This window comes from Dioscorea cayenensis, chromosome 18 (assembly GCF_009730915.1).
Source record: "Dioscorea cayenensis subsp. rotundata cultivar TDr96_F1 chromosome 18, TDr96_F1_v2_PseudoChromosome.rev07_lg8_w22 25.fasta, whole genome shotgun sequence".
Classification (NCBI taxonomy): Eukaryota; Viridiplantae; Streptophyta; class Magnoliopsida; order Dioscoreales; family Dioscoreaceae; genus Dioscorea; species Dioscorea cayenensis.
The window spans coordinates 15,734,857-15,761,568 of NC_052488.1; the positions used below are offsets into that span (position 1 = coordinate 15,734,857).

Below are 26,712 nucleotides of genomic sequence, written 5' to 3' on the forward strand. Positions count from 1 at the left end.
CATCAGCTAAGATCTAAAACATTAGATTTTAAATGGCAAATCAAAAACTTACTTCCCCAAAACACATCTGTTCATCTAGGGGGCTTCGTTCATGGTACAAGTATGAAGATTTTTGGTATGCATGCTACATTCATGATAATCAATATTGACCGTATTTCAAGTTTGTACTCCAGCTTCTCCAGCATTTTTTTTCAGATTTAAAACATCCGACTACCTTCATGCCTATAGACACATATAAACTACTTTAATCAAATGAAAATATATAATATATTTATGTAAATATAAGTCACAGTCGTTTGCGCTACTAATTTACACTTTCCGCTTCATGTAATCAGAACCTTCTATACAGTGCCAACCATTTAGACTTTCTCTTCTGATGAAGAACGAGGTGGGTCGACATTTGCAGATGAATCATCCTTCACTTGCTGAACAACTGGATCAGATGAACATTCCTTTTCCAAGGTTGATTCATTGGCTGTAACTGTCATGTCTTCCTTGGTATTGCCTTCCATGGCAGGAGTTTCACTAGTGATTGCATTCGGAGAATCAGTGACAGGAACTTGTGCAAATCCCTCACTCCCTTTCTTCACCTCCAGTTCTTGTGATTTGTTGCAATCCTCAGAGCTGACATCTGGAGCTTGTGCACCTTCAAAAACTGGAAGTTGGTTAGAAGATCGAGGGATAGGTGCAGAACTACTTGCGTCAATTGGAATGGGCTTGGCACTGTCAGAAATAGCTTGAGCATCATCAGAAACTTGGGCCTCGCCTGAAGGTTCAGAAATAGTAGCTAAACTGCCCAATTCCATCGTGATGGGCTCAGCGCTAACAGAAATAGCTTTAGCATTTTCAGAAACTTGAATTTTGTCTGAAGGTTCAGGAACACCAGATGAACTGCCTAACTCAGTTGCAGCAGGCTTGGAATTGTCAGAAATCGCCTCAGCATCTTCAGGGACTTGAAGTTGCGCTGAAGTTTCAGGAAAAGCTGCTGAACTGCCCACTCCCATTGCAGTTGCCTCAGCACTGTCAGAATGAACTTGAGCATCTTCAGAAACTTGAAGTTGGCTTGTATGTTCAGGAACAGCACTTGAATTGCCTAATTTGTCTGTAAAAGGGTCAAAATTGTTAGAAATAGCCTGGACATCTTCAGAAACTTGTTCAGCTGAAGATTTAGGAACAGCAGCTGAATTACCTGACCCATTTGTAGAAGGTTCAGCGTTTTCAGAAATAACTCGGGCATATTCAGAAACTTGGAGTTCAGCCGAAGGTTCAGAGACAGAAGCTAAACTGCCTGATTCACTATTAAGAGGCTCAGCATTTTTAGAAATTGCTTGGACATCTTCAGAAACTTGGATTTCACTTGAAGATTCAGGAACAGAAGCTGAATTTCCCGACTCAAATGTAATAGGCTCAGCATTCTCAGAAATAGATTGACCATCGCCAGAAGTTTGAAGTTGGGCTGAAGGTTGAGGAACAGCAGCTGAATTATCTACCCCAATTGTAATTGCCTCACCACTAGCAGAGACAACTCGAGCATCATCAAAGGCTTGAGGTTGGGCTGAATGTTGAGGAACAGCAGCCAAACTCTTCACCCCAATTGCAATTGCCTCACCACTGCCGGAAACAACTTGAACATCATCAGAAGCTTGAAGTTGGGCTGAAAGATGAGCAGCGGGAGTTAAACTGTCCACCCCAATTGTAGTTGCCTCACCACTGCAAGAAACAACTTGAGCATCAGGAGAAGCTAGAACCTGGCCTGAAGGTTCAGGAACAGCATTGGCTAACTCAATTGGAAAAGGCTCAGCACTGTCAGAAATAGCTTCAAAAACTTGGAGGTGACCTGAAGGTTCAGGAACGGAAGCTAAATTACTTGCTTCAATTTCAACAAGCTCAGAACCATCAGAAATAACTTTCACATCTTCAGAAACTTGAAGCTGGCCTGCTGATTCAGAAACAGAAGCTGAACTGCCTACCCCAACTTTAGAAGCTTCCACACTGTCAGAAAGAACTTGAGCATCTTCAGAAACTTGGACTTTGCCTGAAGCGTCAGAAACAGCAGCTGAATTGCTCAACTCAATTTCCATATGCTCAGCACCGTCAGAAAGAGCTTTAGCATCTCCCAAAACATGGAGGTAGTCAGAAGTTTCAAAAACAGCTGCATCATGTAACTCAGATGAAATAGGTTCAGCACTCTCAGAAATACCTTTGGCATCTTCAGAAATGTGAAGTTGGCCTACATGCTCAGGAATAACAGCTGAATCATTGAACTCAATTTCCATAGGCTCAGTAATGTCAGAACTAGCTTGAGCATCTTCAGTAACTTGGGGTAGACAAGAAGTCTCAGGAACAGCACCTAAATTCTGTAACTCAGTTGCAATAGGTACAGCACACTCAATAATACCTATAGCATCATCAGAAATTTGAAGTTGATCTGAAGGTTCAAGAGCAGCAGCTGAATTGCTGAACTCATTTTCAATAGAAGGGTCGCCACTGTCAGAAATGGTTTGAGCATCTTCAGAAACTTGGAGTAGCCCAAAAGTTTCAGGAGCAGCAGCTGAATTGTGTACCTCAGTTGTGAGAGGTTCAGCATTCTCAGAAATACCTTTGGAATCTCCAGAAACTTGAATTTGGCCTAAAGTTTCAGGAATAAAAGCTGAATTGCTGAACTCATTTTCACCAGGAGGGTCAGCACTGTCAAATATAGCTTGAGTATCTTCAGAAAATTGAATTCGCCCAGACATTTCAGGAGCAGCAGCTAAATTGTGTAACTCAGTTGAAATAGTTACAGCATTCTCAGAAATAACTTGGGCATCTTCAGAAATTTGAAGTTGGCATGAAGGCTCAGGAATAGCAGCTGAAGCACCTACCTCGACTGTAGTACCCTCGGGAATGTCAGAAACTTCTTGAGCATCTCCAGAAACTAGCAGTTTACCTGAAGTTTCAGGGGTAAGATCTGAACTTCCTAAAACATTTGCAACAGGCTCAGCACTGCCAGAAATAGCCTGGGCTTCTTCAGAAATGTGCACTTCACCAGAAGGTTCAGCAGCTGAACCGCCCATCTCAACTGTAATAGGCATGACACTGTCAGAGATTGAAGGTGTAGCACTGTCAACATCAAGAGATTCAGCTTCAGCACCTATATAGGCACTCATTGCAGTTGCAGGCATAAAAGAAGTGCCAGTGAAAGGCTTCAAATCATCATCATCCTTTTCCTGGGCAGGTGAATCCATTTTGCCAATAGGGGGAGTGACAGTTGCAGAATTAAAAATTTCCTCATTCTTTTCGATTGTAGATGAATTTATTTGGCCAGCAAATGGAGTATTAGTGCAAGAGTTTACATTCTCATCATTCTTTTCACGAGCAGAGGAGTCAATCTCATCAATAAGGAGAGTATCACCGGAAGAGTTCACAAATTCATCATTCTTCCCTTGTGCATATGTATCCATGCTGTCAATGCCACTTTGATTCAAATCTTGTGATGATGCATCCATCCCTTTCATAGACAGAGTATCAGAGGGAGATTTCAGACTATTATTAACCTGAGCAATGATTTCCCCTTGAGGTGCAACATCAGAACAATTTGACCCTTGAATGGAACTACTGTGTAAGTTCTCAGCATTTTGAGCAGTACTATTGGCTGAAGCTGTAATCTGGAAGTTGGCCACACCAATAGAGCTGCTTTCTTCCATAGCTATTTTAAGAGAAGTCTTAGGAGCCTCTGTTATGATTGATACAGGGTAAACTGGAGCATCTGAAAAATTGTTGGGGTCAGCTACAGTTGCATAACCATCTTTATCCAGCTCACTCTTGGTTACGCGACAGAAAGAAACATATCCTGCTTCAGTACAGTTGTTTTCATTCATTTCTGCCGCGCACACAGTAGAATTATGATAATGTGAGTCGGACAGAGAAGGAACTAATGCATCTGCGCCAATCTTAACCACAGCAATGTTTTCCTCTTCATTGTTTTTGCTGTCTACTTTGTCAGCTTTATCTTCAGTCATGGATTGAAAACTTGAGATATTAGCAGCAGAACATGAGTCAGTTTCCTTGGATGCTTCTACACCTACCTCAGTCCCTGCATCTGCGCAAATAATAGATGAAGATGATTCTTTCAGGCAAACATTTGATAACATGGTGGCACACGCTGGGTTGCTCCCATTGCCAGTATGAACAATTGAAGGAAAAGAATATTCATTATCTTGACTGGCAGATAAAACCATCGGTGTATCAACAGATGTCACAAGAACTGGATCACCTCTCCCAAGATCGTTTGCACAAGAATGTCCTGGCCCTACTTCTCCCTTTTCAAGAGAAAGTGCCCTTTCATGAGCATCCACTGCCTCAAAGCCAGGTGGAATAGAACAGTCATCTTCCCCACAACCCTGTGCAACCAAATTGTCTTCTTTACTCTGCAATGGATCTTTAAGATGCAGGGATTCAGAAACAAGATCTGATGGACCCTCATCAAACCCAGCTTTCCCCTTTACTCCAACAATAGGCGGGAGAGCAGAAACATCTGGTTTTGTAATAGCTTTCTTCATGGAGAGTGAAAACCCATCACTTTTCACCAAAGACGTTTCCTGGTCTTGTGCATCAAGAATCTTGGGTTTGGAACCCAGTCGTGATGTCTTATCTGTGGAAGGCAGGTGCTCAGCTTTGTCAAAAGGAATGTTACTTCGCAGTGTGCCAGTTTCCAAAGATGGAGAACTAGAAACCGTGGACTTGTCTTCTAAATTAGGCAGGGACTTTCCGATGCCAGTCTCTTGTTGCTTCAATGCTGTTGAAGAACTAACAATGGTTCCACTTTTATCAACTTTCTTCCGTCCTTCTGCCTGCTTCTGCCCTGCGATACGAGCACGACGTTCTAAAGTGGCTGTTGCAGAACTTCCACGATTTCTAGGTTCACGAGCAGCAGCTTTTTTCCCCCTAACGGAAGTATTATTTTCAGGAGCCTTTCTCACTACAGCTGCCGTAGCAACATAGTCTTTTCCAAGAGAATGTGGCATTTGTGATGGGGGGCCGGGAGATGCCAATATTTCAACTAATTTGGCACTTTGAATTCCATGTATTGCATCACCTTGTAAATTGATGGGGCTTGCGTTGAATGCATCACACTTCGGAAGAATAGTCACATTTGTAACAGAAGGATCAACTACTTTTCTAATTTGTTTCTGCTTCTCACATGATTGAGCATCTATATTTGGCAGCATTCCCTGAGCCGCCATTACACTGTTGTCTTCTTTAGCGCCATAACTCTGCTTGGCACAAGATGTACAATCAACATCAAGCAATGTTGTCGCAAGGCTCCCATTGTTGTGGTCAGACAGATTTTGCTTATCACTAATTAGAGTACTTGCAGATCTTGTTGCCCCAGTTCTTCCTTCAATATCTTCAGCAAGAACAGGCCCTGCAGGTGGAGATGTCCCAGATATTTGACAAGGACTAGCCAGAGTTACTTCAGTTTTGGCACTGAAATCATCAGTTTTTAATTTTGAAGAGCAAGTAGTTGTACTGGTCAGCTGCTTACTACTAGTTGAAAGTGTTTTGCTCTCAGAACCAAGTTCCCTTCCACTACAGCTTTTATCCATGGCAGGCAGAGCACTCGTGACTTTATCAGATGACTCCAATGAAATGGGTGCATTAACAGCCAGGCCAGCAGGTTTCTGCAACCCTAAAATGGTGTTGGCCTCATCAGCAATGGGAAGTGTGTTAGGTATTTCAGAACTTCTTTCAACCCTTGCCTTTTCTTGTGTAAGAGAACTTGTGGGCTTATTTGGCATTCCATGTGTTCCTTGCAGGAGTCCCGAAATCATATGTACCTCTGTGCCAGCAGATGTCAATGCACTCTGTCTCCTGGGTCTTCCTCTAGATGTTTCTCCGGTTTGAGCTTTCTTCCTCCCTTTGGTCTGACGAATAATAGTTGGGCCATGTGGAGGGGGAGGTGCACTGGCTGCTACTGCAACCTCGGTAGGAACTGGATCACCAGAGATGCTTGTTGAGGCAAAAGAGGCTTTATTCTCAGGTATCATTTCAGGTTTGTTGGTAGTATCATATGTTGCAGTGGGATTTGCAGGAAGGTGTGAAGCATCTATTGTTGCCCTCTTCGGTCTACCCCTTCCACGCTTTGCCGGTGTAGGATATTTACTTGGCTGTAATTGTTCTTTAGATGGACCAATTGGATCTTTTCCTGAAGGCATCATAAGTTCTGGGTCTCCCAATTTAGGCGCCACTGGATCAACTGTTGTATTTAGTTCCTTCACCACTTCTACTGGTTGGGATTCCTTCACCACTTCTACTGATTGAGATGATTCAGGGGAGTCAACTTGACAAAGCTTTTCAAATTCTTCTTCTGTCCATTGATCTTCATAGGACCGAACCTGTGCAGTAAAGAAATACAACAATGAAACCAATGATATTCATTGTTTACTTGCAAAATTAAGACAACATACCTCACGAGCCCGTTTACCCCTTCCGTAGTGTTGTGTATCAAGGCCACCAAGTTCATTTTTCCGTTTTACACCCACTTGAGCGCCTACTTGAGCACCTACATGAGGTGGTTCGTAAAGCATCATTGCTTTATAAAATGCCTTCAAGTCTTCCTCAGTCACAAGACGAGAAGGCATGGGTAAGGATTCAGATATATCCTTTGTCCCTTGGATAATTCTCTGCCATGTGGCCTGGAAGCATTAGAGGCAACATCACTCATATTAGGTTTATAAAACTAGGTCTACAGCGCAATGCACATAACAGAGATTTACTATGATTAGACAGAAAGACAAACCATCTCATCGTCACGCCTTTGCTTGTCAACAGATTCAAAAACATCAATCTCAGATTCACTAAAAACAATGCCAAGACAGTTAATCAAGTCAAATTCATAGGATCATCAATTATTATGAAAGTTACACCAAGGAAAGAATATTTTGATGCAAGGGAAGGAAGAAGTAAATGAAACCTGCGGGCTAAGAGGTCATTGAGAGAGTCATCATCTAAAACAGGTGCAGCTTCTTCTTTCTTAGATTCCCTAAGAAGCGCTTCCAAATACTCCCTTCGATCTTCAGCACTGTGATAAATCAACAAGAGCAAATCAGGAAATGCCGTTTAGGAACGCACAAATTCTAAAGAAGGAATCATATTTATAAGTTAAAGATACCAAAAATACCTTGTGTGATTATCAAAAAAACCTGCTGTTATGCTCTGATTAGCAACACCCAATTTATGCTCAGCTGCAGCTCTAACTTGCTCCTCTACAGTGCGAACCTTATAGTGACAATAAATGCAAAAAATATAAATATAAATCAGTAGTAAAGGAAGTATTGGCTGGCAGCAGGGCACATTGTTTCAGTTGCACCTTATATAACACCATCAACAAATCTATATATTAAACCAAAGAAATGCAACCAGGGCAGGTAAGTGAGCTGGAAACACTAAACTATCACAACATCTTACAGGACCAAGTTCAACAAAAGCAAGCTCACAAGAATTTCACTAACAAATTATAATATAATCTAGGAATAAGTTCTAAGAAAAAGGAATAATATAAATTACAAGAGGACTAGCAGCATGAGGCATCTACCACTTTAATCAATGGACAAGATGGTAAGAGAAACGAATAATATAAATTACAAGAGTAGCAGCAGCATGAGGCATCTATCACTTTAATCAACGCACAAGATGGTAAGAGAAAAGATATCTATCTTCAGTAAAGTAAAAGCTAAACTATAGCAAATAGACTGGAAAATATTCTAAAGTAATACCGGTGTTTATCAGAATACAAATATCTGTTTTTTTTTTTGTTCATACATTAATGCATATCCAATATTTTTGATATGTTGAACACACTAGGGACACAGGATCACAAGCATGATGTTTTAAAAACAGACTTGATCCATATGATAAACTTAATGTTTCAAAATATTCAAATAATACACCAAATTCCTCCCGATTTTTATTTACCACATGAAATCAGCCTTGGTCTGCCATGCTTTACAATCATGTAGTGCTATGCTAGCTGAATTGTCTATTCTGCCACTTCTTGGCCCCTTTGGCAGAAAACTTTAGCTTAGATATGAACATTTGTGATTTAGGAATTGTTTTGACAATGAATTCAACTTTCAAGTGAGAGTTTGGTTTAGTCTTGATTTCTATATCACTGTAGCAATATCCATGTATTACTTTTATTACTGTTAATCCAATAAAAATAGAGCCTTCTAATGTTTTTGTGTATAGGAATATTCAAAGAGGAACAGACACATAATTAACATGTTGAAACAATATGAAAAACTTGACAACTAAGGTTACAACATAGCTATTGCTCTCATCACTGTTTGGGGTTGATTTATAAATTCCTTTTACAATGGAGAGATGTCACAACCTTGCTGTAATTGGATCACCTCAATTTCCTACGTAGTATGCTAACCTTTTCAAATATGTGCTTCAAATCAGCTAAACTCAACTCGTATCTTTCATCCTTAATCCCTATAACCCATGAAACTTCATAATCTGACACAGTTTAATTCAAGGGGCTTTTGACCTTTACCTTGATCAAAATAATCTTAATACCTCAATGGAAAACCTAGACCCTGCACCTAAATCTGTTAGTTACATGTTCAAATAGATCAGAATGGTCAGTTGAAGACCAAAACTGTTAATTGGACTGATAGTCCTGATAACTGAAATACTTGCAAGAAATACCAAACCTCCTCCGAAGGTAATTTTATAATAAAAGCATAAAGCCAAGTATAGGAAGCTGAAAGAGGAACAATGTCAAAGATCGCCGCCTCTACAAGAAGAACGCCGTAATGGTAAAGGAGAGAGCTGAAACATTAGTGTAAAAGTATCATAATAACTTACACGTCCCCTCTACAGGAAGATATTTATATGCCCTAATACAGAACATAAAACCAAAATTTCAACTGCAGATTAAAAAAGGGGCCATATTTGACTGTTTCAGAGTCAAAACTTGTACAACAGACAAATTGCCATAGGACTTAAAGGTCCATATAGTTCTCAGCATCACCAACCATCAATAGTAGAATATTCAATGACTTGCCAATTTCAATAAAAACTAAGAGATTAACAATGATAATGCACCAACCAAGAAGAATGCCAACAGCTAACCGGTAAAGTTGCAACTGTATTTAGTTATTTATTTGATTGTTACTATAAAGTTGGTCACAAATACAACTTTGAAATGCTAACCGTTTCCAGGCGCAGAACTAGCACATCCTTCTTTTGACCAATCCTATGGGCCCTTGCTTGTGCTTGAAGGTCTACCTGTAAAATAATAAAGTTGCCTTGAATCTGGAGAAAATTTAAGGTGCCATTCAAATGTTGATCAAAATTCTCATTTAAAATTTTATATATTTACATTATTAAAATTTGTGAACTGTACGTGCAAACAACTTCAATAAAAAATAATAACAAATAACAAAAAAAAAAATTAGCAAGATTGCCTGCGGGTTCCAATCTGTATCAAATATTATGACAGTATCAGCAGCTTGAAGATTTACTCCAACACCACCTGCTCGAATGCTACAAGGAGAAACAAAAATAGGCATGATTCAATTTATAAATCTCAATATATCTCTATTAACAGCGGTAATTTCTATTTTTGTATGAGCAAATAACCTCAGTAGAAATATAAAAGCTTCTGAGCCTGGACGATTAAAATCGTCAATAAGGGCACCACGATCATTTCCTGAAGTGTGTCCATCCAAACGGAGATACCTATATCGTTTCCACGAAAGGTATTCTTCCAAAACATCAAGTAATCTGGTCATTGTGGAGAACAAGAGAACCTGCATAATGATCACTCTTAATTATTTAGGCACACGAAACTTTATGGTGAGAGTGATTTCAAAGACTTCAAAGAGCATCTCCAGAAAGTGACAACAGCCAGTTTGTGCAACAAACAGGATTAATGGGCTAAAATTATTGGTGAAGAGACAAGTTTTAAAACTGAAAAGTAACAAAAACACTAAGATTCGCTATATTTCACCACACCTACAAGTATAATAATCAAAAGATTAACTAACCTGTATTAGCATCAGTGAAAATTAGTAAGTACTCTCAACAGTATATTATTTCTAACAGTCACAGAACAAAAAATATAACTAATTTCCATGTACCCGATGATCAGTTGCTTTGAGCTTGGGAAGTAATCGATCCAACATCTCTAACTTCCCACACAATCTCACAATTGGAGGTAGGTAGTGTTTAGGTATCAGATTGTCAACCTGCATTATTTGAACAATTAAAAGTTGTGCAAATAGGTATTTATCCCAGATTTGAATGTGGAAAAAAGAAAATTTTAAACAAATGATCTTCTGATACCTCCTCAGCATGAAGCTGGCTGAGATATGGGTGATTGCATATGTTGCGCAACTCCATCACAGTGTTGTGTATAGATCGACCCTATTCATAAGGTTGCAAAAAGTTCAGCATCGAGATGGTAGGACTTATGTAATAAAATGAGAATGAAATTAATAAAGATGACCTTTGAGTTTCCAATACATCCAAGATTCTCTTCCACTCTTTTCATCAGAAGTTTTTGATAAGCAGAAGCCTCACATCGTACTAGTCTTTCAATTTTTTCAGGCAGCTCATTTTCAACCTAAGATGAAATGTTACAGAAATTATTCTTATTCCCAATGATCACAAACTTACACCATGAATTGTCTGCTTATAATTAGTGAATGGAATTCAAATGAATCTTTCATTCCAAAGATAAATTCAGACATAGTGGAACGAATTTTCCCAAAGACACAAAATAACACAAGCCGGAATTCCCAAAATCTTTTCCCAAAAATGTTCATCAATGGCAATAAAGGGAAATTATCATTTCAATCAACTAGTTAAGATACTCGAGCTAAATTAATCTTGTACAAATAAAATGATACTATACCAATGAATAAGTATAGATGGATGAAATAGAAAACGAACAAGGGATGTATACTACCATCATTGCAATGCACCTTCTAAATCCTGCAAATAAGATGGAGCATATATATATATACACACACATATATATGGTATCACTTTTCAATTGATAATTGCAACATGGCTAGGACTTAACCAAGGACTTGGAAGAATAGGGCAACATGTTATCATAATGTTTGACTGCATTCTCAGGATATCATAAAAAATATACAATTTCTACAAGTTAATATCCAGATTTTCAACAAAAAATAACTTATGTGTGTGTGTGCGTTGACATATTAGAGACAAGTATAAACATATACCACCACAGAAATTATATTTAACTATTAAGTAGCGGTTCATCTTCCGCGAAGTGGACAGTAATCATATTCTAACCTATTAAAATTATCCCAAATTGAAAAAAATAAAAGAGATTGAAATGCAATCAAATAAATAAGAAGTGATTAAGCAAACTAATACAGATAAGAAAAATATACTATTTTAATAGTAAGCAGTTAATATTCACCAAGCTTTAAAACATCAAGTTGTATACATGCACAGAACAAACTTGAGCCTAATGTATTTTAACTTTACAGCCCCCAATAAAACAGCACATGCATCAATATCTACCTATAAGAATATTTAATGTAGTTATGATGGCATGTTTCTTAGATTAACACAAGAAAGCATTAAATTATCACAAATGATAAATAACAGCATCTTCGCATTTCCTCAAATTGTGAAGCATGTTCTTTGCTAAAAAGGACCACCAAAACACAAAATGGGAAGAAAAATTGCTGTTAACTTATAATTAAGATATAGCAAAATAAAGTAATGATGCATAACACATTTGGAGTCATACTCTCAAAACAAGAACCTTTGACATACAAATAATGAAACATGCGAACCTTATGTTTCAATCTTCGAAGGACAAAAGGTCGAAGAACTTGGTGGAGACGGTTTATGATCAAAAGATTTTCCTCCTCAGTTAGTAAAGCCTGAATAACCAAGCAAGTTAATGGCAATGAGATTTCATTAGTAGCAGATAAGAAGTATAAACAAGAAATTTCCATTGGAAAACTAAAAGGACTCACTTCATCAGGTGAATTATCTCCATTACTCTCGAATGGCTTGTTAAACCATTGCGAGAAATCTTCTGATGAATTAAAAATATTAGGCAATAAGAAATTAAGAAGTGCCCATAGTTCCTCAAGATTGTTCTGCATAAGAAATCGAATTATACAAGATAATTATCAGGAAGAAATAATATGAACAAGTTTTCTGCATTTAAAGGCCTTATTATAAATCTGAAATCAGTTAATTAGCATACAAACTAATGATAATGAGTGAAGGAAGCATACAATGTCCAATTCAACTTAAGCACAATAAAACATATTCAACCCTCAACTAAATTCGAAAGGAGTACTTGTTAAACCTATGAATGTGGAAGCAAATAGACATCTGCAAGAAAATAATAATTTATGACTTACCTGTAGAGGTGTTCCAGTTAACAGCAGACGGTGGGAACTATGGTAATGCTTCAAGTCTGCATTTAGTTTACATGATGCATTTTTTATTCGATGACCTTCATCAATGATAATATAACGCCAATGAATCTTGCTAAGTTTCGGTCTGTCATGCTTGTTCATCAAGTACTCGTATGTTGTAAGGAGAACATTGAATTTCTGGTGAACTATTCGTTCTCTGCAATAGAAAAGAGGTTTTCAATCTCCACACAGAAAATTTAAAACAAAAAAAAAAATGCTTAATTGATAAGTGATTACTTAAACAGTCTCCGTCTCTCCTCCGGTGGACCAGCATATGCTATTTTGCTTATACCAGGTGCCCAGAAGTTAATTTCAGTTTCCCATCCTGGTAGGACAGAGGATGGGACCACCACAAGAAATGGGCCCCTATCATTTTTTGTTTCCATTAGATAGCATAACAGAGCAATAACCTGCAAAAGAAAATCATATTAGCTACATCTTTGACAGACCAATCCTGTAAAGCAACCAAATGCCAGAATACCACAAAGCTGGTGTATCAACCTGAACCGTTTTGCCAAGACCCATTTCATCCGCAAGTATCCCATTCAAATGATTGTTGTAAAGTGAAACCAGCCAGCGCAAACCATTCATCTGGTACCTGAAAAATGTATAGAATATACTATGAGGTACTGCCCCCGGCAGCCCATATTGCAACAGAAAATTGCACTAAAAGATTATGAGAACATAGCTTAGCATAGATAATGTATTGGTAAATGGAGAACATTAATTAGAAAATATCATGATACTTACTCCCGCAATTTTCCACCTTGAAGTAAAGTTGGTTGGTCATTTATGGTCTCCTTGACACTGCATTAAAAAAAAAAACTGAATTTATTTTTGCAAAAAAGTTGGAGAACATGAAGTAAAGTGAAATGTGCATTCGTTGAGATTTATTTCAGAATCATTCACCAATTTTAGGTTCAACAAGATAAAAAATATTACATATAAATATATAATATGATATAAGATCCGAAGTACCTGTGGGCCATCATATAGTATTTTTCATTGCTTTCCAGATAATGCTGCAGAAGAGAAATTGAGCAATATTAAAAAAAACTTAAGATTATTATGCTGAGGAGATCCCTCTTCCTTTCTTCTAATAAAGTGGCATGTTGACATTTTCTTTTGAAAAGATGACAGGGAAAAAATTCGAGGCAAAATTCAAATAAATGATGGCATGGAAATATTAACATGAACAGAGCAACTTGAAATTCAGGTGTGTTTCTCTCCAGTTTTGGCCTTCAATTTAATCTCCAAGTGATGAAGTTAACATAAAATGTCACCAAATTCATTGATTTCCATGATACACATTGTTGCATATATTTGCATGGCAGTGAACAGAGACAATGGCATGTGAAAACATGCTACAATGGAGAGACAGACGTTTGAAAATCATCAAATGTAGTTAAGATGAGAACTAAAAGATTATGGTTGAATATATTACAAACTAGATTAGTTTTCGCAAGTTAATTGTCGATACCAAGGAAAAAATTTGAGTGAGATCATCATTCCTCTCAAACAGACTAATTCAGAAGTGAGGGACAACATAAAAACAGAAGAAAATAGGAAAATTAAAAAAGTTGGAGCTACGAGGCCTCAAAATTGAAGTTCAGAGATGTTTCAATGAAATAGATATGCAATTGATTAATTTAGTTAAGAAGATTTGAAAGACCAATACAGTGTATAATGAGTCGAAAGAAGCATGCATGATAACTCCAAAAGTCCAACATGTTTTATGCTTGGAAGGTATACTCACAGAAACTAATTTTACACCCCAAACAACTATTAAAGCAAAAAAAGAAAGAGAAAAAGCAACCTTCATTTAGTATTCATTGGTTCAATGTAAATATACAGAGGCAGAGGCATAATTGTCAACTGATTAAGCCATTCATAAGCAGCTTGAGCTTGGGTCAAAATTTTTGAGTTTTTGAACCGAGCTCAATCTTGGTTGTCAGGCTTGAAATCAAACTCATTTGAACTCTACTTGATAGCTAATATATAAATGTTACAATAATATGTAATATATTATTATATAATACAACACTATATTGAAGATATTAAATAATTTGCATTGTCAATCTTTAAGAATAAAATTCAAGCTAGAAATCAGGTTTTAGTTTTAATCTGAATTGAGCTGAATTCAAATTCTCAAAAGTAAATTGATTCAATTTTAATTTCTAAATGAATAGAGCGAGGCTCAAGTATTTGAAATTAAAATAAAGCTGAGCTCCAGCCAGACTCGGCCTGATCAAGTTGGCTCACTTATAGCCGGAGGTTAGAGGTGGATATAAAGGCCTTTTAAGAAAGAAGGGTATCCATGTGAACACAAGTTGTCATTAGTGTGACAATTAGCACAATGATGACAAGTGTTTTCCCAGTGATAGCAACATTGCACCAAAATTCAACATCATCTTTTTTCTTAAATGATATGGGAACACTGTGTCCACTCTAGATAAAATTCCTTACTATGTACCAATGTCTTCAATTGACAAATCTAAAGCAAAAGGTCAATTATAATTATGCAAAAACCGGGACATCATTGTTTTCTTGGGTTAATTGTTCAAAAAGATCCTGGGATTATGTGCAGTGTGGCTTACATAATTAAAGCTACAGAGATGGATTCAATAAGTGTAAATGCAGTCCACTAAGGTCCCAACATCTGTCTGCTAAGTATGAAATTAAGGGGATTAATCCTTTCCGATATTACATACACTAAGGCTCAGTGTTTGCTAGGGGTTAGTATTGTTGAGACCACAATGGTCAGGAGTCAAGTGCAAGATGTGACAAAGCATGGCTTCCAAAGAATATTGCCGACTATAGCATTACTAAAAGGTAGTAGTGTATCAACAGAAGTTGATTAGTCATTTCATTCAGTAAGCACAACAATTTCTATCTAACCATGAACCAAATTTTAATCTCCAAACCCACACACCCACAGACACACAGCTCCACCCCCACCTTGTCCCTCCAATGATTCAGCTATCTAAGTTTTCATCAAAGCAGCAACCAACTAACCTAGAGATCCAATCTGAATGTGAATCCATATTCAAAACTCTAGGAAAAAAGAAAACAGAAGAACGAAACTTCATTATGCATACAAATAGAGTTAAAACTTATTGTGTTTCTAGGCATGCAGTTTTGAACACATAAAACAATTTTGCACCAAATATGGTAGGACTGAGACACAGTGACAAACCTTTCCAAACCAATTTTTGAATTGAAACAGTTCAGAAGTTTGTCAAGCTTACTCAAGTTCAATTTCTTTGGCTCCCGTAGCCAAGAGCATTTTTTTTTTTTTTTGCCAAAATAGGCTGTTAGACTGCTATGAAAGGCAGGGGCGTGCACAAGCCTCGGCGAAGCAAGTGGGAACGGAACCTATGCACACATGGGCGCTGGGACCACCCGCATATAACCACTACTCACATTCACAGAAATGTGCCCTCACCCATGATTTGAACTCTCACCACTTGTGAAGGGTTCTAATGGGACCCGGCTACCAATAGACCACTTGGTCGTTGGTAGCCAAGAGCATATTTGTCATGTGAGGATTTACCCAATAATGAATCATGGGGGATTATCAGGATATACAAGCCTTTATTTATGAGTTAACTTCTTCAAAAGAATCTTCTCTCTTATGTTTTTGTATAGTGTCCCTTCTCTCATTTTCCTACTCATCATTAATCTACAGAAAGAAGCCAATAACAGCATATAAATTTAGTATAAAGAAAACAAAATAAATTCTTGCCTGAGCCTGGTCACTTTCATCTTCATTGTCATTTACAACCTCATTCTTTTCAACAATATTTACAGCTCGGCCATCATCCACTCCCATCTCAAACCGCCTCACAATGGCCTTTGCATCCTGCAATTTTGAGCTCAATTTCTGAAGGTATTTCTCAGTCTCCTTAAGGAGCTGCTTAACACGGTCCGACTTAGCATCCTGATTTTCAAAAATGAATACAAAAACCATCAAAGCTGGTCACTAAAACAAAAAAAATCAACATGACTAGATCTCGATACAAACCTGAACCATTCTCAAGTAACCTTCGACATCATTGTTCTTTAGCAAGTTAATCTTTTCACGTTGAATCCTGTCAATCTTTTCACGATGGATTCGTTCTTTTCTTTTATGAAATTCTTTCACATATTTATTAAAACCTTTCCATCGTTCTCTCTTAGCTTTGAAGCAATCCTCCAGTTTCTCCCTGAAGGTGAAATGCATGTAAGGAATTATAGTCACCATGGTACCAAATAAGATGAATGAAAGAAAACCACATGAAACTACGAAATATAACCACTATAAACAGCCCCATTAAAGAAAAGCAGAAAAATACACACTTGTGAGATTCTATTTCACTAAAGAATTCCTTCTGCCTCTCGCGTATCCTCTTCTGCCTCTCTTCCTTCATCTTTTGTTCAAACTTTTCAAGTTGCTTCGTCCGCCTTCCATGTCTATGCTTCTTAGTTGATTTCAATCGATCCATATCAGAAGTAATAGGCTTGAAAAAATCATTCAGAAATTCACTGCCATATGGAATGTGTATCAGACTCCAACAAAAACAAGTTACAAAAAGAACATACAAGGTGATTCAATCATAAACACAAAACCAAGCAGAGAAAGCATAGTAACAGGCCAAGGTGATAGACCTGCGCAAACGTCGTTGGAGTTGAAGAAGTTGAAGCTTCTTGAGTTCAATAACACTTCTAGTTTTCGCAGAAATATCTTCCGATGAACTCACCTTATCCTGATATCCAAATAAATTCAAAGCTCGATGAAAACAACTAAAGTAATTAAAAAAATAATAAATAAATAAATAAATAACAGCCAGGCCAAATAGCAACATAAACAAAAACCAAAAGCAAATGGAACAAGCAGAAAAAAAAATACTAGGCAAATCAGATTGATGATTACAAAATTTATACTCAGAAGGTATTTTAGAAAATGTGTAAAGTAACAGAAACATCAGCTGCAAAAAGAAGAAAATCCTGTTAAACACAGCTTTCAGCTGGTTCACTATTTAATATTCTTATTTCCATACAAATGAGCTTACTGCTGGCATTCCAGCAACAGCCCTTAATATCATTGGCAGGCATCAGATTCCCTTGTTGACAGGGTAAATGAAGCTGGTGAAAGAAAAAACAAACAGGATAATATAGCAGATAGTAGTAAAAATTTAGTGAGACTAAGCTAGAATGTTTGTCATGCAGTTTTACTGCAAATGGAAGCTAATCATGAAATTCCAATCAATATCTAGAACCAAGAGATACCTAAGAACGGATGCACAAGGATACAGGCACATGTATCATGAGCCTCAAGTGTCCAAAGAATCTGAAAAGTACTCGTCAAAGGATAGGCATGCAACATGGATGTATATTACGATATCAGATGGATACATACTTGAGTTGCTAAATGCCACTAAAAAGAAAAAAAAGAAAAGAAAAACCTTTCGGAAATTTGTTAACTTAAAGAAAATCGGAAAGATCTTATTTGACAAATTTGTGCATGAGGTACCTCTTGTTAGAGCTATCATGAGGATACAACAAATCTTATGTTCATGCAATCTAAGTTTAAAGTTGAAGCAACTCCTAGATATTATGAGTCTGGCTATTGGATGCGGAAAAATGATCAAAAGATATCATGAAAGACAAATAGCTGACAGCTAGAAAATACTTATCCCATACCTTAAGCTTTTCGAAGCGCACTGCTATTCTTTTCTCTGCTTTCCTTTGCTTTAACTCCCATCTTTGCTCTTCAAGATGTCTCCTATTTTGCCGATCCAAAATCCACTTTTCTGAGGTCGTGTATTTTGGAGGCGATAAGGGCATGTTTTCTGGTTCATTATCGTCTTCTTGTTCAACAGCTACTATAGAATAATCTGATAATTTGAGTGGATCTTTGGCATCCATGGTTTTAAATTCATTTGAGCCTGACTGCTTTTCTATATCATGGTTTTGAATAGCAGAAACCCTACGATCGTTTGCCCCATTACTAGCAGAATAAGTGCTGACTAAGTTATTAGAAACCATAGACTCTGGAACTGCAGAAATCTTGTCAGCTGGATTAACATGTGTAAAAAACATATCAACATTCTTTGAACTAGTCATGATGTGCTTGATTGTGTCTTCTTTTCCCAAAATTTGTTGCTTCTGCTCTTTTATGGGCAAGAAAGATTGGTAGTTGTCCTGAAGTTTGCTGACATCCGGGTTGTTATAACCAGCAAGTTGAGGTTGATTAAAACGTTCTTCTGCTTTTTCCATCACTGACTCCCTCTGCAACCTGGCGGTTTCTAGTTCCTTCGAAGGGTCAACGTAAGTTTTGTTCATTGAATTAGAATTCTCAGGCTTGAGTAGCTTGCTAGAGCCTGAACAGGGAGAGTAGACCTGATTCATCCATGAAGCTTGTAATATAGTATGCCCTGAGCCTTCTCTTCGCTGATGGCTATCCAAGGTCCCTCTCGCAACATGGGTTAGAGTGTCAGCCTCCTGTGGCGTGGCTGAGACAGCACATGATTCTGCAATTTCCTGAGTATGTATTTGTGAAAATGAGTTCTGTTTTAAAGCTGAAAATTGTCTGTTTTCTTCAGGTAGCAGGAAACTATCTGAATTTGGGCTTCTTCTAATCTTCTTCTTTGAGTTCTCCGTCTCCTTCGATGAAGAGTCTGTCTCCATACCACCAGACGAGGAGCCAGGTTGTGCTCTTGCATTATCGTTTGGTTTAACCAACAGGCCAGAACCATCATGGCTGTTAATAGGTTCCTTCGAAGATGCATCTGCGCCTCTATCTACATTAGTATTAGACAAACTCAATACAGAGATGTATAGTGATAAATAACACGATACTATCCTCCCACAGTAAACAATAAAGTGAAGGCGATAAGTAAGAGGATGGTATTCACCTGTGTATACTCTCAGAAAAATAAAGGACTTACCTTCTTTAGGAAAGGATCCCCCAAGAGCAATTTCAAGATGTAATCTCCTGGGAATCAAATTATTTCTGCAAGAAAGAATAAATTGAGGTCATGCATCAAGTAGATTCATGGTAGAGATATGATTTAGTGTGTGATAGGAAGTAAAATGAACACAAAGATATTGATCATGCCTGAATGCTAGAAATACAAGGCATTGCGCTCTGAGCTGCTTCAGGTGGTGTTCCTTAAATGGCATATTTGAAGGAGCAAAAGCCTGGGGCAAAACTCCAGTTCCATTATCATTACCACTTGGCCTTCTAAGAGCATCCTTGTTCTCCCTTTCATGAGTTTCACTGGTCTGTATGAAGAATTAGTAAAGCAAGCATAAAGAACTGGAAGCCAGTTATCGAAAACTCTAGATCTAGAGGACAGCATACAGATATTATCGCCCTATCTGATGTCGGTAAAATAAATGTACCAGTGTGCATTACCATTCCATTCATACAGGTATGTTTATCATATTGTATTCACTAAATCCAAAATTTCTAAATACTAACATAACACCACAGTTTTTCTTGCTGCAAGTATTATTTAGTGTTGTAGATCAGGAAAATATGAGTACACAACCAGTCTAACAATAAGCAACGGCCAATCCTTTAGGCTGAGATTTCACCAGGGTAAGCAAATATTCAACCAGTGAAGGTTGTGCACAAATGGTAAACCAGGTTACTCAGATAAAGAGTTTGTAAGCCAGCAGATTACTTAAATTCTGAAGTCTAACAATCAAGATTGTATCCTCAGTTGCTGGCATGATAAAAAGGCAGAATGATGAATAAATATTTGAAAGACTGAAGGTAACACGAAAAAATAATATGCAGCATTGCAACGTTTAAAAAGGCGAATGAGGCGTACGCCTCGAGGCGCGCCTCAAGGCGAGGCGGTGGCTGCTTGCCTCAAGGCGTACGCCCCCATGGCCAGTGGCGCAGCTTGCGCCCCAACCAAGCGAGGCGCTCCGCCTCGAGGAGGTGAGCCTCAAGGTGGAAAAGGCGTACGCCCCGTGAAGATAAGAAAAGAAAATGGCGGATGGCTTTGAGGTGCTGGTGACGGCTTTCGGTGGTGGCGGCTTTGAGAAGGGGGAAGTTGCGGACTTGCGAAGACCGGAGAAGATGCGGACGGTGGCGGATGGCTTTCGGTGGTGGCGGCTTTGAACTGGTGATGAGAGGAAAGAGACAATGTGGTGGAGGCTAGGGTTTTTTAACCATCATCAAATTAATGGATGAGATTATTCTAAAATAAGAATTAATTATAAAATATATATTTTAATAATATATCAAAATGTTCACTACCTATATCTCTAGTTAAAAATATTAAACATATTTATAATTTAAATACTAATTTAACACTAATGATTAATATAAATTAACTATTATTCTTTATTCATTATCTACAAATTATTCAAAAATATTTTTTTTATAACATGTTATATAATTAATTATTTTTAATGATGATTGTTAATCATCTCCAATCCAATGAAATCAAAGATATGAAATCAAAACGAAATAAAAATAAACTTAAAATGAACTATGAAATAAGTTTAAGTTAAAAAAAATATGAAAACCAAAGACAACGAATCATTTTATTATGAATTTTATGACTATTTAGTCTATTTTATCAATTATTATTTATAATTTTCAGTTTTTGTTGAGGCTTACGCCTCGTCTCATAAAAGCAAAACGCCTCAACTACGCTTTTCGCATTTTTAAACCTTGCAGCATTGTCATTGAAGTACCCTCAAAAAAAAAAAGAGAAAAACAGTTGCTAACTATAATTTCATTTGATGGGTCACCTAAAACTACCAGTAGTTAGTAATATTGCCGGTAAATTAGTAAGTGGAACCACCACTGAAATTCCTAAGTCCACGCATTCAATACTCAATAACATGTTCACATTTGAGCAAGAAAAGATACACTTGCATCTTCCACCGGAAAGATTGAACAGCATGCCTAAAACATGTATGGTTTAAAACACAAATAGGAGCCTCCCATATTTTTGAATTCATTTATTTATGTGAAATTGCAAAGAACATGGCAACATGCACACAATACTCAATAGTGTATTCATGTTTGAAAAAGGAAAAGTTCATTTGCATTTTTTGGAGCAAAAGTTTAAACACCAAACTATCAATAATGCACGATTTACAACAAAACTGAAACTTCTTTCTAAAATCTGAGAATAGTTTTGAGGGCTTTACAAGCTTGCATGAAGAAACTGAATAATACCTATCCTGTCAATATTAGCATTAAGGGACTAAAATCCTTGGACAGGACTAACACCAAAAAATGGGCTTTGCGTGCTTGCACTAAACCCACAGATAAATAATGTAAGCTTTGGTAGTAAAAAGACCAATTAATAAAATTGCCCGCAATTCAACAGGGACAAGATGATGTGATAAATAAAAGTATTAATGCACAGCAGAAATATGAATTGGAAAGGAGCCTAAAGCGAGGAAAAACCAGAACCAGAGGGCAAGAATCATTAATCAACACATCAAAACCCAACAAAATCTAAATGACCAATCAATGAGTTTGCCTAGAATTCAACAGGAGAGAATATGCGGTGAAAAATGGCATACTATAATGATTTATGCCTGTAAGAAATTTAGATGGAAAAAGTGCTCCATAGAGACGAGATAACATTATCAGAGAAAAGGAATCAACATGGAAAGAACCAACAAGAATGTAAATAAAATTGTGGAGATGTGATAAGCAGATGAAAACATAAGAACCAAACAATGCACAAAGACAATGTTGATGAGAAATCAGAGCCGTTAAAGAAAGCATACCTTTCCAGAAGAAAGATAAGCCGGTGAAGTATCTGCCACATGAGAGGCTGAACCCATGCGACCTTCCAGGACTTTATCAGAAAATGCAGCAGCATTTGCAAAACCAAATTTCCCACAGTCAGACTCAGCCAAAGCTTTAGGAGACATAAACTGCATGCTTAGAGGCATACCTATTGCATCTTTGCCCTTATCCAACGCCTGAGAATTTAGAGAAGTTTCAAAAATCCTTTCTTTGTTCAATTTGGAAGGCAGACCATGAGCCTGACTCTCTGATGACAAACTATTAAAATATGCTTGTGGAGCACATCCCGGCCTAGCCATTGTATATGAACTAAAAGCACCCGGTGTTCTGTCATTCATCTTCATAGTACCAAGTTTATAGTTGGCAGCTAAATTGGTACTCTGTGGGTTATTATTTTCTGCCCAGTGTGTGCTATGTTTTGCTTCATTCCCAGAATATTTATTTTCACCAGAAATACCAGGAGAAGCTTCTGCAAAACCAGGAAGGGAACCTTTGGCATTTTCTGAAGCTGGAGTAAACTTATTCTGATTCCAGACATTGGTGGAATTCATACTATTGGATCTAGAAGGAAGTAAGCCACCCCTTTGTGATGCAAAAGCAATATGACTCGAACACAATTCACCTTCCTCAGAAGTTTTTGATTTTGGTGTGACTGGAAAGGAATTAGAATTTTTGGTCTTGTCCAAATTTCTTTCAGAAAAAGTGTTGCCACCTTCTTGGTTGGAGGCAGAAGCCATATATTGTCCTTGAAGACCACTTTTACTCATCTGCCTTCCCTTCCTCGAGTTAAATGCAGAACTGGGAGAATCTGATGACCGAGGATTGTCATATTGAACATCAGACACAGCTTTAGGATCTGTTCTTTTTCTCTTACCACCAGTTTTCTTAGGATCCTTAGTTCCCAGTTGTTTATCAGATCTTTCAGTATCATGTCCTTCCTGTGAATTTGCAGATCTGGATTCTTCCATTGGGACACTTGCTGGGCTTTCATGCTCATATGATTGTGTACTCTTCTGAGACACAGATACTTGATGCACATCAGTTCCCATACTATCCACCCTACGCAAACCTGCAGTTGTCCTATTCGAGAGAAGCCCCTCATGCCTGGCCATATCTAAAACTTTGGAATCTTTTGGGACCCCATAGTTCTGGAAAGCATTCCCATAAACTTCTTCCTTTGCTTGACTACTTGATGCAGAATGCCATGTGTTCAAAGCCACACCTTTACTAGCCATGTCAATTCCACCAGAAGAGAATTGTTTATCGGTATCCATCATCTGAGATCCACTAGGTAATGAAACCCGAGATGCCTTCAGAGCATTAATATCAAGACCATGCTGCCCTATAACAGTTTCCATGGCCCTGATATAGTGAGATAATTTAAAAATATCAGTCAACATAAATAACAATTTTGGACAAAACTCAACACCAAATGCTACACTGAGCAAATAAAATAACTAACTCCCTTCAAAACATAAAAATACCACAGGAACGAATAATGTTAGGCAACAACCATGTGACAAAATGTGAAGTAACTACATTGGAATATCTCAATAACCGCTAAGTTTCAGGTAAGTCATGCTTCACAGTCATAAATATATAGCATCTGACAGTCAAGTGATAGACAATAGACCAGGTGTGTTCTTTATCTGATATATTCCTACGGGATTCATGAAACCACGTAAGGATAACGAGGACAAAAACATGTTTTTCATGCTCCCATTAATCCAACACTATAAGGTAATTAGAATAGTTCTCTAAAATCTATTTTAGCACCATCTTAGTTATGTAACTTGATCCAACAATATCTAAGGAAAAATCATGCACAAATAGATAATCTGCCAAAATTGCAGCATATGTAACAATATTCCAGCTGTAGAATTTATGTAATGTAACAAAAAAAATTGCAACGGAAACAATCACCACAACACAAAGAAAACTTCCACAGGACAGGACAAGTAGTTCGATACCATTCTGGAAGTGGAAGAGAGAATTATACATGCAGCCCAAGGATAGTACTAAATGGAACAGTGAACTGTCCTCCTTGAAAGTAACAGATTCTTCTAAAAACACAAAACCAGATCCATACGTGCATAGAAATCCACAGCATAACGGTGACTTATGCTGCAAGCTTCTTTCATCAACTTCCTAGGACTCGCATATACTTTGAAAATTTAACAGATTTAATTGCATTGTCAACTAGCAAGGTATCATCAAAACTAAATATAGGTTCAGTTGAATGAATGACAAAAGTCCCTATCTAATTCACCAACTAAACTTCAACTAAATCAGTAAGATATTTTTCTGATTATTGGTATATATATATATATAATAGGAAACCCAGCTGAGAGTATCATAAATTATTTGTGTAATCAACCACAGATATTTTACCTAGATATCACTTGGTATGGTAGTGACTGCTCCTTCCCACTTAATTTCATATGTTGGCAAATCTGAAACAGTATAGACAGACAAAAGAAGAGCCATCAAACATATATACAACACGTCTATGTTCAGTATTTCGATGCAGGCGAAAATACTTATGCTCAAGATGATGTACGATGTCTCTCAGACCTAGTCATAAGTAAAAGAGAAATATACATATATATATATAGAAGATTTGTATTTCACATTTTAATCTCTACAAACCACATAGAGTTTAGTTGCGAGTTTGGCAGGCTCGTCCTTTGATTCTTGAATAAGCTTGTGCAAAAACTTGGCAGCTTCCACCTCAACATTCTGAGAAGTTGTCATTGCATGAAATGAACTGCCAATCATCAATATATATACCATTAACATGAAATTCTGTGACCATGATGAAATGCAGATCAAAGAAAATTGAATGCTGTTAGCAAAAGCTTTCTAATTGAAGAATTTATAAGAATACCAACTCAAAGAGAAATGATACAAAAATTTTCATTCAGTTGCATCAACATTCAACACACAAATATCAACAAACTTAGGAATAAACATTAGCAAAACCCAAGAATACAATTATAGCTTTAGATTTATCATGCTCAACAGCATAAACGTGGATTTTGAGCTATTTCAGCATTGAACCATAATGATTGCACTCAGAGACTTCACCCAATAACAACAAACAGGCATTTTAAAAAATCAGCAATAACAAGGGAGCACACCAAGAATGACAACCTGAGATATAAAAAAAATGCGAAAAGAAAGAAAAATTAGCACCTGAAACCATAAATCTAGAGCAAATAGAGCACCTCATCAGCGACCAACTCTTGGATCACTAAATGTTACAGCTGAATTAACAGTCAATCACTCAGCAAAACAAAAACAAAAAAACAAAACAAAACAAAACAAAAATCAACAGCAATCGTTCACAGACACCTAATGTCAACAAACTAAATCAAAAGAATAAATTCGAAAATTTCAAAAGAACAACGAAATACTCATCCAGACCTAGTCGTCTTACACCTCTAAAACCCCACTGGACAAGAATAAAAGGTACAAAAGAAAGTTAGAAAAGGGCAGATGAGATTCACCTTGTAGAAAATCTAAGAAATTGAGAGATCGGTGGGGAAGAAGGGATGGAGAAACCATAAATCCGCCATTAACAAGCATCAATGCAAGGAATCATCCAGCAGGACCGGTGAACGACGAAGACGACATGGTTCGGTAGAAGGGTTTTCACTTTGGAGAGAAAGGGAAAGAAGGTGGGGCGAACAAGAGTCGTTCTTGAGACGAAATGGTGCTTCTTTATTGATGGGAAATGCCAAACTGGGCCTGCTACTTTCTCTTATTATCCCGGGCCCAAGCCCAGTTATTTTTGGGGTTCTCTGGCAAATTTGTAAATATATTCCCATAGAAGTTTATAATTGTGTATATTAGAAAATGGGAATTTTAAAAGTAAAATAAATAAACAAATGTGCTTGGTATAGACCAACTGTTATACATTTAATAAAAATAAATAAATTTTTTACGAACTTTTTTTTCTTTTTAGAAAACAAGTTTGTTTAGGTTCTTTTGAAAATGAAGTTTTAAAAAGGTATAAATATCAAAATGGTCCCTCTATTTTTTGTTTTCCGCTTTTTTAGTCCCTCTAACATAAAATTTGCCTTTTTGGGCCTTGTATTTGTATTTTTTTTGTCCTTTAGTTATAAAATCCGCCCTTTTGGTCCTCGTATTTACACATTTTCATCCTTTTTTGATCCCTTTAATTTATCAACTGGAAGGACCAAAAGGGCAGATTCGTCAATTAGAAGGACCAAAAAGACAAAAATATGAAAAATATGATGACCAAAAAGGCGGATTTTATATTAGAGGGACTAAAAATGCGGAAAACGCAAAATAGAGGGATCATTTAGATATTTTGACCTTTTAAAAATAAAATAAAGTAAATTTAATGTTTGTTTGGGGTCAAAAGTGATTGCCATTACCTGGAACTATTCTCTACTTTGATGTATATATCAAATAAATGGGCAGCACTATCGGAAGGTATAGGATTCC

At 37.2% G+C, this 26,712-nt stretch overlaps 1 protein-coding gene across 5 annotated transcripts; it reads right to left on the bottom strand.

The window, feature by feature from the left end:
* Nucleotides 1-240: 240 nt before the first annotated feature.
* Nucleotides 241-25,947, bottom strand: LOC120282312. 5 transcript variants are annotated; one of them, XM_039289094.1, is made up of 31 exons: nucleotides 25,749-25,946; nucleotides 25,435-25,505; nucleotides 24,889-25,006; nucleotides 24,631-24,692; nucleotides 22,218-23,601; nucleotides 19,567-19,733; nucleotides 19,397-19,461; nucleotides 18,150-19,249; nucleotides 17,115-17,212; nucleotides 16,806-16,991; nucleotides 16,492-16,672; nucleotides 16,213-16,407; nucleotides 13,446-13,489; nucleotides 13,218-13,274; nucleotides 12,969-13,065; nucleotides 12,705-12,877; nucleotides 12,411-12,624; nucleotides 12,015-12,140; nucleotides 11,829-11,918; nucleotides 10,499-10,615; nucleotides 10,336-10,416; nucleotides 10,131-10,238; nucleotides 9,631-9,800; nucleotides 9,456-9,534; nucleotides 9,202-9,276; nucleotides 7,163-7,260; nucleotides 6,956-7,063; nucleotides 6,782-6,839; nucleotides 6,450-6,677; nucleotides 1,190-6,377; nucleotides 241-1,102 (listed from the first exon to the last, which is right to left on the bottom strand). In XM_039289094.1, exons 3-31 carry the CDS (start codon nucleotides 24,991-24,993, stop codon nucleotides 360-362), a joined length of 11,397 nt encoding a protein of 3,798 aa, XP_039145028.1. In that variant the 5' UTR covers nucleotides 24,994-25,006; nucleotides 25,435-25,505; nucleotides 25,749-25,946; the 3' UTR covers nucleotides 241-359. The 5 variants fall into 5 exon arrangements, with proteins under 5 accessions (XP_039145028.1, XP_039145030.1, XP_039145029.1 ...); XM_039289096.1 differs by lacking the exon at nucleotides 25,435-25,505 and having other exon boundaries at nucleotides 22,218-22,288; nucleotides 22,388-23,601; nucleotides 25,749-25,945; XM_039289095.1 differs by lacking the exon at nucleotides 25,435-25,505 and having other exon boundaries at nucleotides 241-1,093; nucleotides 25,749-25,947.
* Between the last annotated feature and the right edge of the window lie 765 nt (nucleotides 25,948-26,712).

Bases quoted from the DNA above. Each gene is read 5' to 3' on its own strand.
- LOC120282312 (XM_039289093.1), bottom strand. From the start codon at position 24,993: ATGACAACTTCTCAGAATGTTGAGGTGGAAGCTGCCAAGTTTTTGCAC. The intron at 23,602-24,630 runs GTAAAATATCTG...TCACTATATCAG, and splicing joins CCATACCAAGTGATATCTAG to GGCCATGGAAACTGTTATAG. The intron at 13,066-13,217 runs GTAAGTATCATG...TACATTTTTCAG, and splicing joins CAAGGTGGAAAATTGCGGGA to GTACCAGATGAATGGTTTGC.